The sequence below is a fragment of the Mytilus californianus genome, unplaced genomic scaffold (assembly GCF_021869535.1).
Source record: "Mytilus californianus isolate M0D057914Y unplaced genomic scaffold, xbMytCali1.0.p SCAF_5, whole genome shotgun sequence".
In the NCBI taxonomy this organism is placed as follows: domain Eukaryota; kingdom Metazoa; phylum Mollusca; class Bivalvia; order Mytilida; family Mytilidae; genus Mytilus; species Mytilus californianus.
This window is the reverse complement of record NW_026262701.1, coordinates 8,090,101-8,107,863: the sequence shown is the minus strand read 5'-3', so window position 1 is coordinate 8,107,863 and position 17,763 is coordinate 8,090,101. Positions and strand designations below refer to the sequence as shown.

General features: G+C 32.8%; 1 protein-coding gene across 15 annotated transcripts in view; it reads left to right on the top strand.

The window, feature by feature from the left end:
- LOC127700630 (carbohydrate sulfotransferase 1-like) overlaps nt 1-14,002 on the top strand; it is a 60,443-nt gene extending 46,441 nt beyond the window's left edge. For 2 of the 15 annotated variants that reach the window (XM_052204172.1, XM_052204173.1), the window contains 4 exons: nt 3,463-3,614; nt 6,138-6,200; nt 10,888-11,071; nt 12,668-14,002. In XM_052204172.1, the coding sequence (XP_052060132.1) occupies nt 3,539-3,614; nt 6,138-6,200; nt 10,888-11,071; nt 12,668-13,490 (1,146 nt within the window). In that variant the 5' untranslated portion in view covers nt 3,463-3,538 and the 3' untranslated portion in view covers nt 13,491-14,002. The other 13 variants (XM_052204174.1, XM_052204185.1, XM_052204186.1 and 10 more) reach the window with 13 other exon arrangements.
- The last annotated feature ends 3,761 nt before the right edge of the window (nt 14,003-17,763 follow it).

The window sequence follows — 17,763 nt, the reverse complement described above, 5'->3', positions numbered from 1 at the left end:
ACTTTTTACCAGAACGTTTTTCTTTGAAAGTTATAATTAGGTTTATGATACCTTCTTTGTGCCAGTGTATTACTGAATTTTCAAGGTGCAATAATATCAAAACAACAAAAATATTGAATACAGGAGACGTGTCTTTCTTGCCACAGAAGATGGAGAAATAAACAAACACCTGAGTTTTCTTTTATACAGTCCACTCATTTACACTATTTAAATCACCTTTGTTGTGAGTAGATTTCTATTGTCCCTCTATTGTCCATATCAATCAATATGATACAATACAATCATTACCTGAGCATGCTGAGGGGGACCATCTCAAAGATTTCACATGACTTTGTTTATTTTACACCACCTGTGGCAAGGAAAGAAAATGTTTAGCAAAATCCACAAAAGGTTTTTCTTTTTAAAACACAAAATGAATACAACTTGTATATATCTAGGTGCTGCCAGGAATTAAAACTGTTAGAATTACACAGTTTTGTCTGCATTCAGAGAAAATTTCATGGTGTAAACACAGCCATTTTGGTGGAAGTGTATAGATGAACCTTAATAGAAAATGGGGATTTTATAGCAGATCAAGCCAAAATTTTTACAGAAAATCAAGATTTTTATTAGAGATTTTCGTTTTAGCATTTTAAACATACTAGTAGATTACTCACTTGTTCGTTCATGTTGTGCTTGCACTTTTTAATGTTTACAAAAAGTCCTACACAACCTTTACAATCCGTAAAATATCGTGCCGAGTCATCAAAGTAGAGCACACCCTAGCCTAGAAGGTGTGCTCGAATAGGTCGATATGTGTAATTATTCTTTATTTAAAAAATTCCTTTAGGGAAATCATTGTTGACAATGCATACAGCAATCCCTATCTATAAAGTACCCAAAGGTCAAATATAAGAGTACAAGGGGAAAGGCACTGGATTTTCTATAAAACTGCCATAGGTTCAGCATTGAAACAACAAAAGGGTACATAATCCTTGCTAAAACAGGACAAACATCGAAAAGATCAAGTTTTGAGTGCTTAAAGGGAGGTTATACTTCGACACTAGGTTTCCCACTGAGATCAAGACTGAGGTATATATATAATATATAACAAGAGTATAATAAATTACCAAAACTTATCACACCGACAACCGACCCTCTCTAGAATAGATGCACAAACAAAGATCAACAACAACGAACAACACAAGATCCAGATCCACGACTTAATTCAGGCAATTTGGTGGGGTTAAATATTTATCAAATGTATGTCAGATATAGGTATCGAAAATATTTGGCTTAAATGACTTATTTAAAAAATAAACGGCATAGGCGGATCAAAGGGGGGGGGGGGGCTGGGGGCATGACTGGAGCGGGCCCCCCCTTAGGTTAGTCAGCGTTCCCCCTTATGAAAAGTTCTGGATCCGCCACTGAATAACGAATACACTTTCAAAAGTATATTACAATCAATTTATAGATAATAATTAGATTTATATTACTGTTTGACCTTTAAACACAACACATATACATGTGAATTCAGAAAATTATTTCAAATTACAAACATACATATAAAGATGATTGCGTGCGTGTCTGTCAGGGTGAGACAATCAAACACATACTAGTATATCCTATCATTATTAGTGTGTCTGTCAGGGTAAGACAATCAAACATATATCCTATCATTATTAGTGTGTCTGTCAGGGTAAGACAATCACACATATATATCCTATCATTATTAACTTTATAAAGCATTAAAGAGTAATGGAGCGCCAACTTTACCTATTTAAACTGGTGTTTTAGCTTCATACGGTAATTTGGATCATTTTTTTGCAATAAGCAAATGTCCACTTGAGATACTTTGAGTGCAAATATTTTTATCTCAATAATTATCATTCTAAATAACAAACTAAATCTGTAACAATTTACTAGTATATAGTATGCAGACATTCTTTTGTCTATACAATCATGTCTCAGATCATTTGCTTAAGAATATATAACGGGCATGTTAATTGGATTATTGTTCAAAACACGTATTTTTAAGTCAGTTTTGTCTGTGATGTATGTTTACGCAGTTTTTGATGCTGGATCCTAATTATTGTCACATTAATATATTAAGTCTGTTTGGGTTGCTCACCCAATATTGTCAATATAACGGAACTATAAACTGCTGTTATACAAGTGGGATGTTTAGCTAGCCATAAAACAAGGTTTAGCCAACCATTTTTCTTCGGAAAATGCCTGTACCAAGTCGGGAATATACCAGTTGTTTTCCACTCGTTCCGTTGGTTGATAACGTTTGATTTTAGTTTTTATGGAAATCCCCTGTTTTGAATTTACTTTGGAGGTCGGTATTTTTGTTTATACATTTTTGTCAACTGACAAAGAAACTGATCAGAAGTATTTATTAAAATAGAACTTTGTTTTCGTTTAGTTGCTGTATTCAGGTTGTCATTGTGACTAGTCTTATACCCGTTTTATTTTCATTTTAAAAAAATGTTATGGTGTGTTATTGTTTATTGGGTATTTTCATTTTCATATTTTTCTGATTCCTACATAGAAAACGGCAAAATATTAAAATAAATCTGAATAGGTTGACGGGATAGATATTTCGATAGAAATCATTAACATTTTAAAACTACTATGACTGGACAAAAAGCATTTCAATGTTGTTGGACTATTGTCTTTCGAACTTTTTTTATTACCCTTTTTAACTGTCATCTCTATCTTAAATTTTCCATGTAAATAACTTGTTTTTAATGCAGGTTTCTACTAATCCGATAATGGATTTTATATCTACATGTCACAGACAGTTTCAACAAATTGACATTTATAACTTAATCAATAGTTACATGCATATCTTGATGATTATGATTTATGTACTTCTTAAAAATGATTTATATTCAGTTTTGGTTAAGGACGGGTACCGTTAATATAACGCCGAACTAAATATTGTAACGTCTTCTATGTTCGTGTTGGAACGTGTATTAAATTGTTAAACTTTATCCCGACTTGAATCTTCCGTTGATAACCAGCAACTATTCTGGTTAAACTGCTCTTTAGATAATGCAAACTAAATATAACATACTTTACTTATTATGCTAGTTTCCTGCAACAGTCGCAAATAATAAAATAAGCTGGTACGTAAAAGAGAAATAGAAAAATAAATAAAAAGTAAATGTCCACAGTTACTAACCACGTAATATATATAGCTTAGAAACCATTATACAGGTCTTTATTCAATGTAATTATTCGAGTGACCAAAAATATTATAACAGATATTGCACCAAATTTGTTTTTAATTTCGCCTCAAGTCCCGTAGAAATCAACACTAATAATGAACACAATCTGATATTTTATATGCGTTTTTCCTACAAAAATAAATCGGATTTGAAAAATAAGCAACGTACAGCTGTTGTTTATACTCATGAGCTAAATCTGTTATCCTAAAACTATATTATATTTAATCCGTATTTTATTTTGTTTCAGTGTGTCATCCGGGTTCTTAACTAAAACTAGAAATGAGAGGAAATAAAAATGAATAAATATCTAAAAGAACGGAATAATGAGAAGGACAAAGAGTGTTATAGTCCTGGGAATGATAGCTTGTCTACTGGTGTTTAAATCTTACTTTGATAACGGTAAGATCGTCAAACTGTTACTTAACTCAAGGAAATTTTTATAGTCCTGGGAATGATAGCTTGTCTACCGGTGTTTAAATCTTACTTTGATAACGGTAAGATCATCAAACTGTTACTTAACTCAAGGAAATTGTTATAGTCCTGGGAATGATAGCTTGTCTTCTGGTGTTTAAATCTTACTTTGATAACGGCAAGATCGTCAAACTGTTACTTAACTCAAGAAATTGTTATAGTCCTGGGAATGATAGCTTGTTTACTGGTGTTTAAATCTTACTTTGATAACGGTAAGATCATCAAACTGTTACTGAACTATAACTTATAGTCCTTGGAATGATAGCTTGTCTACTGGTGTTTAAATCTTACTTTGATAACGGTAAGATCGTCAAACTGTTACTGAACTCAGTCAAATTGTTATAGTCCTGGGAATGATAGCTTGTCTACTGGTGTTTAAATCTTACTTTGATAACGGTAAGATCGTCAAACTGTTACTGACCTATAACTTATAGTCCTGGGAATGATAGCTTGTCTACTGGTGTTTAAATCTTACTTTGATAACGGTAAGATCATCAAACTGTTACTGAACTATAACTTATAGTCCTGGGAATGATAGCTTGTCTACTGGTGTTTAAATCTTACTTTAATAACGGTAAGATCGTCAAACTGTTACTGAACTATAACTTATAGTCCTGGGAATGATAGCTTGTCTACTGGTGTTTAAATCTTACTTTGATAACAGTAAGATCGTCAAACTGTTACTGAACTATAACTTATAGTCCTGGGAATGATAGCTTGTCTACTGGTGTTTAAATCTTACTTTGATAACGGTAAGACTGCAAACTGTTACTGAACTATAATTTATAGTCCTGGGAATGATAGCTTGTCTACTGGTGTTTATATCTTACTTTGATAACGGTAAGATCGTCAAACTGTTACTGAACTATAACTTATAGTCCTGGGAATGATAGCTTGTCTACTGGTGTTTAAATCTTACTTTGATAACGGTAAGATCGTCAAACTGTTACTGAACTATAACTTATAGTCCTGGAAATGATAGCTTGTCTACTGGTGTTTAAATCTTACTTTGATAACGGTAAGATCATCAAACTGTTACTTAATTCAAGGAAATTGTTATAGTCCTGGGAATGATAGCTTGTCTACTGGTGTTTAAATCTTACTTTGATAACGGTAAGATCATCAAACTGTTACGTTACTCAAGGAAATTGTTATAGTCCTGGGAATGATAGCTTGTCTACTGGTGTTTAAATCTTACTTTGATAACGGTAAGATCGTCAAACTGTTACTGAACTATAACTTATAGTCCTGGGAATGATAGCTTGTCTACTGGTGTTTAAATCTTACTTTGATAACGGTAAGATCGTCAAACTGTTACTTAAGTTAACTCAAGGAAATTTTTATAGTCCTGGGAATGATAGCTTGTCTACTGGTGTTTAAATCTTACTTTGATAACGGTAAGATCGTCCAACTGTTACTGAACTCAGGCAAATTGTTATAGTCCTAGGAATGATAGATTGTCTACTGGTGTTTAAATCTTACTGTGATAACGGTAAGATCATCAAACTGTTACTTTAATATTACTTATACTCCTCGGAATGATAGCTTTTCTACTGGCGTTTAAATCTTACTTTCTTAACGGTAAGATCTCCAACTGTTACTTAACTCAGGCAATTTTTTATTGTTTTTCTTTCTACACAACAGTTGACAGTGGCGGATCCAGGTTAGGGCGTAGAGGGCGTATGGCCCTTTGATCGAAAAAAATCTCATGTTTCTCACGATTTATGTTATTTTTCAGCATAAAGTCGTCCAATTTTTTTTAAAAGCTTTTCTGGAATTACGCCCTCCATTTCGTACAAAGAGTCGATGGCACTTTTCTTAGCTTTATGGACGTGTAAAAACGTAGAATGAAGCACATTTGAGTATGCAGCGATCTGAATAAAATCTTGAATCTTGAAAGCAGAAATCGAAGAACATTTTAAGCAAAGCTGTTACACTTATACTAAAATGTTGTTTTTGTATTTCATTTCAAACGCTCGAAAAAGAGAAGCGAAAGAAACCAGAAGGACAGTTAAACTCACAAGTCAAAAATAAACTGACAACGCCATGGCCAAAAACGAAAAAGACCAAAAGACAAACAAGTGTACAAAACATTTCATAGAAAGCTAAAGACTGATCAAAACGAACCCCACTAAAAACCGGGGTAATATTGGTAAAACTACACTCAACAGTAAATCATAACATTAATCTGATACAAAAGATTTTTGGCATAATTATTTTATTTTATTTTATTATTGCGCTATAAATTTTTAAATACATAAGAACAGCCACGCGAAGGTGTCTTTCTTTGAGATCTAAATAATCATTGAAACAAACCATGTCATATCATTCAGTGATAGCTGTACATAATGCATTTATTCTGATGAAAAGCTTTGTGTTTTGATTTATAGCAAAAAAAAAAACGATATTTGCGTTAGCGTTATTTCTATTGAATAAGCTTGTATTTTACAGCAGTTTGGTTCATGACAGACCAATCTAATAAGAAGGAGACTATACGGTTAGAAGAGTCATCAGGTAAATACCATAAAATAAGATTAATTGATATGAAATCAGGGACGTAGGCATCGGGAGGGAGGACTATGGTTATCCTCTCCCCCCACCACCCCACACAAATATTATCAAAAATAATAAATGAAAATGAAAGAGGACACTGACTAACTTCTTTTTTTCTGCTTGTCACTTTCAGAAGTTAGTCCCCTCCCACATTTTTCAGTCTACGCAACTGAAAATGTGAGTTTGATGATAAAAGCATGACAATTAACATAAATATTAAGTATCATATATTGACATTTGGTTCTATTTAACTATGAACAAACTCTGAAAATAAGTCAAGATGGCGAACACTGTATGTAAAATTTAATAAAATATTTAATCTCATAATGCTTTCATATGCACTGGAAAAAAAATCTTGAAGTGACTGAGTTCATTCATGGTGTGAAATGTGACCAATATTTTAAAACTGATGGTAAAAATTGGAAAAAAATTAAAAAAAAAAAAAAAAAAAACTATAAAGAATTTTTTTCACATGATTTTATTTTTCTGTTCATAGCTGAACTCGGTAAATGATGTAAAACATATGAAAATGTTTATAAATATGACAACAGAGGTTGAGTCGACATTGGATAAATGCTAACATAGCTGACTGAGTGCTGCATTTGAAATCGAAATGTTATTTATGTTACTTTTATCATTAAAAATTAATATATATCTTTATTATATACTTAGTAGTAAATACAGATAAATTGTATGTGTAATACAGTCATTGGCAAGCGTGCTGTATCAGCCACCCGTGCTGATATCGATATCAGCACGGTTGCAAAGGCTTTATCACACCTTTAATCTGGATGACGTCACGTCATCGATTGCAGTCACTGTTGCAAAAGCTTTATCAAACCCCTAACCTGTATGACGTCATTTCAAACCTCTAACTGTATGACGTCATTCCAAATCCCCTTATATGTATGACGTCATGTCACATAAAAAACATCTACGTGAGGTACATGTATATAATAAGGGGACGAAGTCCCCTATTACAGTAGAAAAGTCAATAAAAAAAAAAAAAAAAAAAAAAAAAAAAAATCGGGAAAATTTCCCGAAATTTTCATTGTACTAATGAACTCAAAATCGTTAACTTTTTTTTTGTAACTTTTTTTAATTCCCGCATTTGCGCAGAAATCTACTTCCTTCTTCCGGTCTCGTTTGTCATGAGACTTTGAGTGAAATATATATTTATCAGTCCAGTAAAATATAGGAAGGAACACAATAACAATTTCATTTCTAATTATTCTTTGATATGAAAAAACGTTACCTGATGATAGCGTTTCTTTGTTTACATTGAATATGACGTCATAACTAAAATAACGTCACAACTAAAATCCCTAACAACCGGAACCAAAATCGGAAACGTTACGGTATTTCCGTTTCTTTTTTAACAGATTTTGAAGTTAAAATATGTTTGAATTAAAAAAAATAATTTATATAGACTTCGTCCCCTTTCACAGGTAATGCCTGCCTCATATTAAAATGTATATGATATGGCTTTTTCAATACACCTAATCGCTATTTATTCCATTCCGGATAAGTTCTAAAATTACACAACTTTTTCATCCAGTTGACGTTATCTGGGACCCTGTTTAAACAATGCACCATGCATGATACTTTTTAATGAGACCTGTTTAAAACATCGTAAATACTTCAAACACAATATTTTTTTGACTTTAATTTGAGTTTGGAAAAAGTGGATCATAATCTATCAAAGTTTCCTATTGATCGCTTTCTAAATTGTTCCCTCCCTCAGCTCGTTACTGATGACCTTTGTTTGCGGCCTGTTGACCCAAACAGGAAGTTGTCTAAATGACTGTTTTTTCCGGATTGGACTAAATAGCGATAAGGTGTATATCACACACCGTATCAACCCTCAACCAATATAATCCCTCGAGCAGAGCTCTTGGGATTATATTGGTAACTCGGGTTGATACGGATGTGATATTGAAAAAGCCATATAATATTCTCTATATATATAACTCGTGTCGCTTAACCATAATAAAGTCTATAGATCGTTGGTAGATGATATACAGTATCCAGGCCTTGTATAAACCAATATCTTTGGCGTATTCACCAGTGGTTGACGATAGATATACAGTATCCGGGCCTTGTATAAACCAATACCTTTGGCGTATTCACTAGTGATTGACGATATGCAGTATCCATGCCTTGTATAAACCAATAAATGGCGTATTCACGGGTAGATGATATACAGTATCCAGGCCTTGCATAAACCCATATCTTTGGCGTATGCACTAGTGGTTGGCGATATACAGTATCCATGCCTTGTAGTATACAATTATAGCCTTTAAATGAGGTCGATACGAGGTTATACTGACATAAGAGAAGCATATTGACTGAAGACGAAGTCCGAGGTCGATATACTTCTCTAGTTCGATATAACATCGTATTGACCTCAACCAAAGGCTACAATTGTTAAATTATTAATCAACAACTATTGAATGAACAATGAAAAATTTAGAATTTCTAGAATGTATTTTTAGTAACATGCTGTATGCCCTGTGCAATATGCTGTTTTTGACCTACGCAAAGCTAAACACAACAGTATTGGCGTGCAAACTGAGTAAATACAAATGTACATGTGATCAAGTTTTAACGAATCACAAATCCTTAAAAATATTTGATTAATAATATAAACCAATATCTTTAGCGTATTCATTAGTGGTTGGCGATATAAGTCTCCAGGCATTGTATTAACCAATATCTTTGGTGTATTCACTACAGTGGTTGACGTTGTATCGGCATTAACATAATTGTAGTGATTAAACACTGTTTTATTGATGTCGAATGTAGATAACACTAACGACTAAAATGCAATGAATATTCCATAACTGATATATGATTGATTTCTTTTGGCCAAAAAATTGATAAAATATTTTATGAAAATGATAGAGGACACTGACAAACTACTATGTTAAACTAGATATAATTTTTGTTGTAACTTTAAGAAGTTTGCCCCTCCCACTTTCCAGTCTACTCCTAATTAAGCCACTGGTATTACTAGCTTATAACAACCTGTTTTCGTATCTGACATACTTTGTCAAACAATTAAATATTATTTTGCTATATCTTTTTTTCTAAAGTTGGTCTAAATTGCTAAAATTTACCAATTCTTGTTGCCTTTAAACATGCAACGTTGATTATTTTCAAACTTTCAAACATGCTGATATTTTACCAAAATCTTCAGAACCATAGTGTGCATATACACAACACACAATCTTCAGAACCATAGTGTACATATACACAAAACACAATTAGACTATTATAGGTCAAAAGAACCGTTTATCTTTGTATGCTTCGCAAAAGCAGAGCACAGAAAAACTAGTATGTACTCTCATATCTGAATTGGAGGTATGTACAACTGAATGTCTTCGTCAATATTTCATTTAGTACTTCATAGCCTTATTTGGAGATATTTGTGTATCTGTGAGTGATGTTATTTAATTTTTACAAAAAAAGAGCCCTTTATAAAATTACGCCGGCTTTCTCTTTTACTTTTTTCTCTTTTTAAAAAAAATATTTCGTGGCTTTTTGTTTGGATTATTTTGTGTTTTGTGTTTGTGTTTATTGTGTAAAATTATATATGAATTAAGTAGTTTTTGTAATATAGAAAACTGCTATTGTTTCATGTTTTCCTAATCCAAGTAAGGCTAATGAATATCCTGTACATGTCAACAAAGTAAAGATGATTAACTAAATCCTGAATGAAACGGAAGCATACGTAAACTTTTTTCACCAAATAATATATTATAATTTGGTGCTTGGTGCTGTATTAGCTTTATATTGATTATGGGTGCACGGAATTTGGTAAAAAAGGATGATAGATAATGGAAAAAACGGCTGAATAATACACAAAAAAGATACTTGCAATTTATATGTTGCTATCTTAATATATTAATGGGACAATCTGATTAAAATTCAGATCGATCGTAACTGGCGTACTCGTTTTATGATCATAACGAAATCAAAGATCTATATTTTAATTAGATTATTAGTGGAAGCACTTATTTTCTCCAATTGCATTCCTTACCTTTCTGTCACCAATGATACGTGGCTATAAAGTTGTCGATGGTTGCGTGCAGATAATCAATATATAAACGGGATGAGTAAAACATCTAGCTTAAGTTGAACAATTGCAGAATATGATTGAAATACAGATGCGAAAATATTCAAAAAGAAGATAAATAGAAAAATAGGTTACAATAGAATTTCAAAATAAAATATGAGAAGATAACTCTTATAATCTGTTTTTAGAAAATTAAAAGAAAAACTGAGGTAATCGAATTCATTTTTCTACAAAACAAAATACTAGATAAATTTACTGTACATTCCTTTATAAAATAAGCTTATCGGATCTATCTCCCCTTATATAACTGAGTTAAAAATATTTGCCTCAAACCAAAAAATATTCTGTATTTGTAAAAGCAATCGAAATAATAAGATAAAACACATAATTTTCTTCATTCAAATAAAAAGTCTTACAAATGAATTGCATTCCTGTCTGAAAAAGTGCATATTTCATTAACGATATTTACCGATTGTTGTCTTCTATTTTACAATACAAGATGAGGGTAGACAAACAATCTACCTTTATTCAGTAAACACAATTAAAAGGTATCATATGCATATATTTCAGAAACTGACAATCATTTACATCCAACACCAATTGTTATATTAACCTATATGAGAAGTGGTTCATCTCTTGTCGGAGATATATTACAACAGAGTAAAGATGTATTTTATTTGTTTGAACCACTCAGACTTCCACAGTTTAAACTAAGGAAGCAGCAGCCCTATTATAGCCTTGACGGAAATGAAAGGTAAGATTATGCAACGACCAGAACTATACGTAAAAAAAATACACACTACCAACTCTTCCTAATTCAGAAAAATCATTAAACTCAATGAAACCGTCATAATAGACACACTTCGTCACAATAACGCGTATACAAATAAAAATAATTTATGCACTCTTTTTACATATGCCGCTTCTCAATTAAAATTGTTTAAAAATAGATGGAGGTGTTTTGAAAACGCACAAACAGTAGTCCAACCTTGTCAAATGATAAAAGTATTTCTGTCTCAAGTAAGGAACCTAACATATGAATGTCTTTGTGTATATCTTTGTGTTAGCAAAAACTAGCATTCATACCATATGTTTTTAATTTAATATTAAATATATTGGTCTCTAGTGTCAAATTTTGGAAATCTCTGGTGAATTCCTTCAGAATTTGTGAGGACTTTGGCTATTTAGATATAAATGTATCCGTGTGTTGCTTCACAATTTGTCTGGACTTCGACTATGTTGAGATTAATGTATCCTTCTGCTCATACTGAATTTGTCTAGACTGCATTGGGTTTTTAGAGATTAATGTATCCGTGAAATCCTTCAGAAATGTTTGGACTTTGGCATTTTAGAGATTAATGTATCTGTATTTACATGTAGATGTTATTTTGAACATTAATTTAATTGTTTCTAATCGCAAATTTTGGAAATCTCTGATGAATTCCTTTAGAACTTGCCTGGACTTAGACTATTTTGAGATTAGTGTATCCCTGTGTTTCTTCAGAAATTGCCTAGATTTTGGCTATATAGAGATTAGTGTATCTGTGAATTGACTTGTAGATGTTATTTTGGTTTTGTTGTGTTAATGGAGATTTAGTCTCGTTTACATAATTACATTATATAATTTAATATAACTTTTGTGTAGAAATCACAAACATACCATTTGACAAAGAAATTTCAATGCTGAAAATGCAGGTTATTAATGCATGCCAATGCAAAAGAGTCAGGACATATTAGAGGTCGAGTTCAGTTCGTATTAACTTTAAATAAGGAATAATAGACCAAATCAGGTAAATAACTAACATATACTCACCATCAATCGTCAATATATTATACTCACCATCAATCGTCAATACATCATGCTCACCATCAATCGTCAATACATTATACTCACCATCAATCGTCAATACATTATACTCACCATCAATCGTCAATACATTATACTCACCATCAATCGTCAATACATCGTATTCATTCCGGAAAATTTGCTGCTAAAAATGCCTGTATGAGGGTCTTGATTGTGTTAACAGAATAGAAAATAATGAACCACTATTTAAGAAAAATGGAGGGAAAAAAATAAAGAAAAATAGCAACCCCCACCCCCGAAAAAAAGAATAGCAACCCCCACCCCCCGAAAAAAAGAATAGCAATAATGGGTTGTTAATACATAAAGAATAGAGAATAATTAACAAAAAATATAAAGAATAAAGAAAAAAAAACCTTAAAAATTAAAGAATACAGAAAAAAACCCTTAAAAATTAAAGAGTACAGAAATGTAGGACCCCTCCCCCACCAAATCTAGACCCTTCTGTATGTTGATTTTTTTTTATATATTATTTTATATTTATAGGTTATATAATAGTTTCCTTGATGCCGGAAGAGATATTATAAGAAACTGGACAACATGCAGTTTATTTGGTCTTCCGTACGTTACCTGGAGCGATGGATTTCTTTCTAAAAGCAAAAAAGCAAAACTATATGGTGCTTGCAAAATTTTTGAATCAAACATGCTACCTGAAAACGAAACGATATATAGTTGTGTTAACATGTTAAAACAAGTATGCATACAGACAAAATACGTGGTGCTGAAAATAATTCGTCTTCCAGTCGATCAGTTGGAACCATTGATGAAGGAATTCCCGTCTATGAAAATTATTCATCTAATTAGGGACCCACGGGCAACAGTTTTATCCCAAATGAAATTTGGAGTGATAACATTAAAATCGTTTGTGACAAATGTTATAGATTTTTGTTCTAGAATATACAGGGATCTCGTAACTATTGATATATTATCAAATAAGTATCCGGAAAGAGTTTTTACATTTTTCTATGAAGATCTTGCTAAAAATCCTTTAGAAATGTCAAAAGAATTGTACAAATTCACAGGTATAAGTTACACACCGGAAGTGGAAAAGTATGTTTTCAATATTACAATGTCTGGAAAATCCGGGAATTGTGGGAATTTATGTACAGTAAAATCTAATTCCTCAAAACAAGCAGATGCATGGCGGTCAAAGATTGATATGCCAAAAGCTCGAATTATTGATCGGTCATGTAGGCCTGTGTACCAACGGTTAGGATTCAGGGAAATAAAAAGTGAGGAAATGTTAAAAAATCATGAAATCCCGTTGAGAGTAGGACGTGAAAATATAAACGACTATCGGTATGCATAATCAATTGTACTGGGATGTAATTTCTGTGTAGAAAACAATAGTGCATTTACCATTTTGCTGTGTAAGGGATTTTATTTTATTATGTTATTCGGTTTGTATCATGTCATGTCAAGTTTTGGTTTTGTCTAGTAGTCGTGGTAGTAGTATATATGCGCTTTTTACTTGGTAATTCAAGTTTTTCGTTAAAAATCAAAATGCAATTCCCAAAATTTCTCGAAATTGATAAGAACGTATCATCCCGCAGTGTTATTTAAAATAGATCTCTTTACCATCTTTAACTAGTATTCCTTTCAGTTTAATGAAACTAACTCCTAATTTTAAAGATGTGAATTTAGCTCAGAATCACAAGTAATATAAAAAACCTATGTGTTTGAATTAGGGAAAAGACATTGACTTTAAAAGTTTATTCATTTTTCTCCTACTCTAAGGATAGAGCATTTATCATTATTATGTTGTTGAATTTTTCAGGTAGGTCAGTGGGATATAAAAAAAAATGTTTTGTATTTGATTTAGATGGTGTTACTTATTTATTTATTGCACGATTAAACTGTCTATGACGTAAGCACCACTGTATCATTGAACATTGGTTGTAATTCAATTTTATTACCCAGTTCCAAAAGAGGGATATATTTGTTTACCTCTATCCGTCCGTCACACGAAAGTTTGGTTGCATTTTTTCAGGAACTACAAATGAAAGCTTCCTTAATTTGGGATCAAGCTTTTAAATGTGAGCGTGCAATGTCGTCTAATACCTTTTTTTCATTTATCACTTATATATCAACTTCATGTTAACCGATGACTTATCCATTCTTATACATTATGGACATCTATAAGAGTGTCCTGAAATTTGGTTTAAAGTGCCTTCATGTGAGCACTGTCCTGAAATTTGATATAAAGTGACTTCATGTGAGCACTGTCCTGAAATTTGGTTTACAGTAGGGATTTAAACGAGTACTCGAGTACTCGAGTATCGCTCGGTAGTGCCGAGTATCGAATACCAAAATGATACTCGACTAATCGGTTTCCTAAAAGAATGTTGTTGCCTTCTTAAAGAAATAATATTTTATTAAGAGCACCTCCCGGGAAATTTAATATTAATCATTATTAATCAAAATTAAAATACGTTTCGAATGTTTGCGTTTAATTGTCATTTAAAATTCCTCCAATCATAGGTGGACTATGAACAAGAGCACCTTTCCAAGACTTACACTTTTAGCGTAGCGTGTCTGAGTCATTAAACTACCTCTGTACCGTCAGAGCAAATATTTTTATTAGCAGGACTTTTAGTTACGTAACAAAGTTGAGAATCGACTCGTCACAGAAAAAGCTAACAAGATAATATTACTTAATAAGAACAACTTTTCTTTGCACCCTGTGTCGACCCTCAGAAAATGGTTAAAGGCATCAGTAAGTTCTAATTATCACCCTTTGTTGATCATTAATGTGTTTTTTTAGGATTCCCAATTACTATTGTTTGGGTAATCTTTTTTTCTATAGATGTTTATTAATTAATTGATTAGATCATTGCCAACTTACATAACTAGTATATGGTATAAATGTCCTAGGACTATTATCTAGTCCTGGGTAATAATGTTGAGGGTTTACGTCCATAAGACAACGTCCCACAATACGTAAAATGGGTATAATTTTGTGTTTCCATTTTGTAGATGTTTTTCCGAGCGAGTACTCGAGTATCGCTCAGTAAATCCAACGAGTACTCGATTAGTAAATCTTCACCGAGTTGCCATCCCTAGTTTAAAGTGACTTCATGTGAGCACTGTCCTCAAATTTGATATAAAGTGACTTCATGTGAGCACTGTCCTGAAATTTGGTTTAAAGTGCCTTCATGTGAGCACTGTCCTGAAATTTGATATAAAATGACTTCATGTGAGCACTGTCCTGAAATTTGATATAAATTGACTTCATGTGAGCATTCTACACCGTGTGATCTTTTTTCACATTCAACCTGATTAAAATTCAGATCTATCGTAACTCGATTAATTTATTTGTTGCAGCTCATAAGATAAGATGAGATAAGATATTTTTATTCCAATTGAAGGGCCCACGAAAAGGAAAATAATTTATTACAATGATTTTTATATTTGACACAAATAATTTGATAATCATATATAGATATGAACATAATCAACATAACATAATCAACATAACATAATCAACATAATTTTAAGATCTTAAGCCACAGCCAGACCATGAGCATAACGAAATCGGAGATCTATTTTACTCTTTTTCTCCTTTATAGTACAGTCCTCCCCTGGGAGTATTATCGTTCTGTTTTATGTACATATTCGATGGGAGAACAACAAATGTGCGGGTATGTGAGAATTATCTACAGTGAAACTGTGCTTCTTTAAAGTAACATTAAAATCAAGGTTGTTGTAGTTTACCTTTACTATGTTCCGCTTTGTTGTTACTCTTAGGGGTTGATATTTTTGAGAGTGGAATTCCATCTACCAGTCTGCCTCCCATTGTTGCAATCCATTCAGGTCGTTGTGAAGGTTGTTCGCATCTCTTTCGTTTCTTATTTGGTGGTAGTGAACACAGTCGTCTGCGAAGAGTCTAACATTTGATGATGACGCATACTCTGGGAGGTCATTTATAAAAATAAGAAACATCAGCGGACCAAGCAACTACCTTGTGGGACTCGCAACTGCACTGGCAATTTTTCTGAAGATTCTCCCTCCAGGAGTACGCACTGCTGTCTGTCTTCCAGACAGTTTCTCTGCCATTTTAATGTTGTCCCTCTTACGTCATAACGGTCGATTATATACAATAGTCGCTCATATGGGACTTTGACAAAAGCCTTTGAAAAGTCTAAGAGGATAAGATCTAGTTGCTCTTTATTGTCGATGTTTTTTTGCCAGGTCCTGAATTGTGAGAATTAGTAGGAATTCACAAGACCGTTCTTTTCTGAAACCATGTTTGAGCGGAAGTGTCCTTTTGTAATTTAGTGTGGTTTGCTTGGAGTAAACATATATTTATGGACGAGAGTCTCTTGTCTTGTGGGAAAAAACAGGGGGTGTATGTTCTTCAGTTTGTCACCGCGTTTTAATGCTATTTTGTATATTAGTAGCAATCATGGTTATTCAGAGATCAATTTATAAGATGAATTTGTAGGAACTAATTTAAAAGCCTAATTAAGTTTACTTAGCTTTTCTCTGTGTAAAGAAAGTTTTTGTCTGATTGTGGATTAGGAGATTCAGAGGAAAATGCATTTCTTACAGTAATATTTGATTATTGAACTACCTCCTAAAAGACTTCCTTAATTGTAGGAATAAATTTATTCTTGGTTATTCACAACTACCGCCTTTTAACCGCCACTTTGATGGTTTTCTGTTAAGTTGAACTAATTTGTCATAACTAGATGGTTTTTTTTGTTCTAGTGCATGTTTATTAGGCTGCGGTTGTATTTATTGTTGATTTAACTACGATTTTTTTAACTGTGTAAGAGCGAAAGTTGCATATAAATGCATTATGGTTGTTGACCTTTATTGTGTGTCTAAAATTATGCGACGTCACGAAACGAAAGACATTTTGTGAAAAAAAAAATAGACGGATAATACCAAGGGGACATTCAAAACTCATAAGTAGAAGAGAAACTGACAAAGCCATGCAAGAACCGAAAGACGACGAAAAGAGTCCACAAAACACTACTTAGAAACTGGAGACTGAGAAACACGAAATAAACCAAGAATTGGCGTGATCTCGGTTGCTTCGGAAGCGTAGGCACCCTTCACTAGTGGAACCCGTCATAAGTGTCATTCGGCGATGTCTCAATCGAGTAAAAGGATAGGATTATTTTTACGGCAGGAATTGGAACATATTATCCGTGGTCATCGGTGACACTGATATTTCATCACGGTCAATTAAATTGTGATGGCGTCCTTAAAACTTTCGAAGGAATGACTTGAAATTAATCACTTGGAACCCTTTGTTTAATAGTTTCCTTGTAAGAATCTACCGCCTGTAAAGGATATCATGATAGGAAACACAAACTCTGGAACATCGTATGAGATGGAAGTGCTGCTGAAATGTTACTACATAGAAACGAAAAATTCCCAATCGGTCACAAATGTGAAAATTGTCCTAATTTAGTGTTAGAAGTAACTTTTTTGCAGTCTTCGAGATTCAGCAATTTAAGTGAGATTTGCTTTTATGAAATATTCTGAGAGTTAGGTGGTTAACAAAAAGTGGAGTGGAAATTAGAATTCTCAATATGCTCTCTGCATCTGATCTGACCAAACTGGTGGAGAAG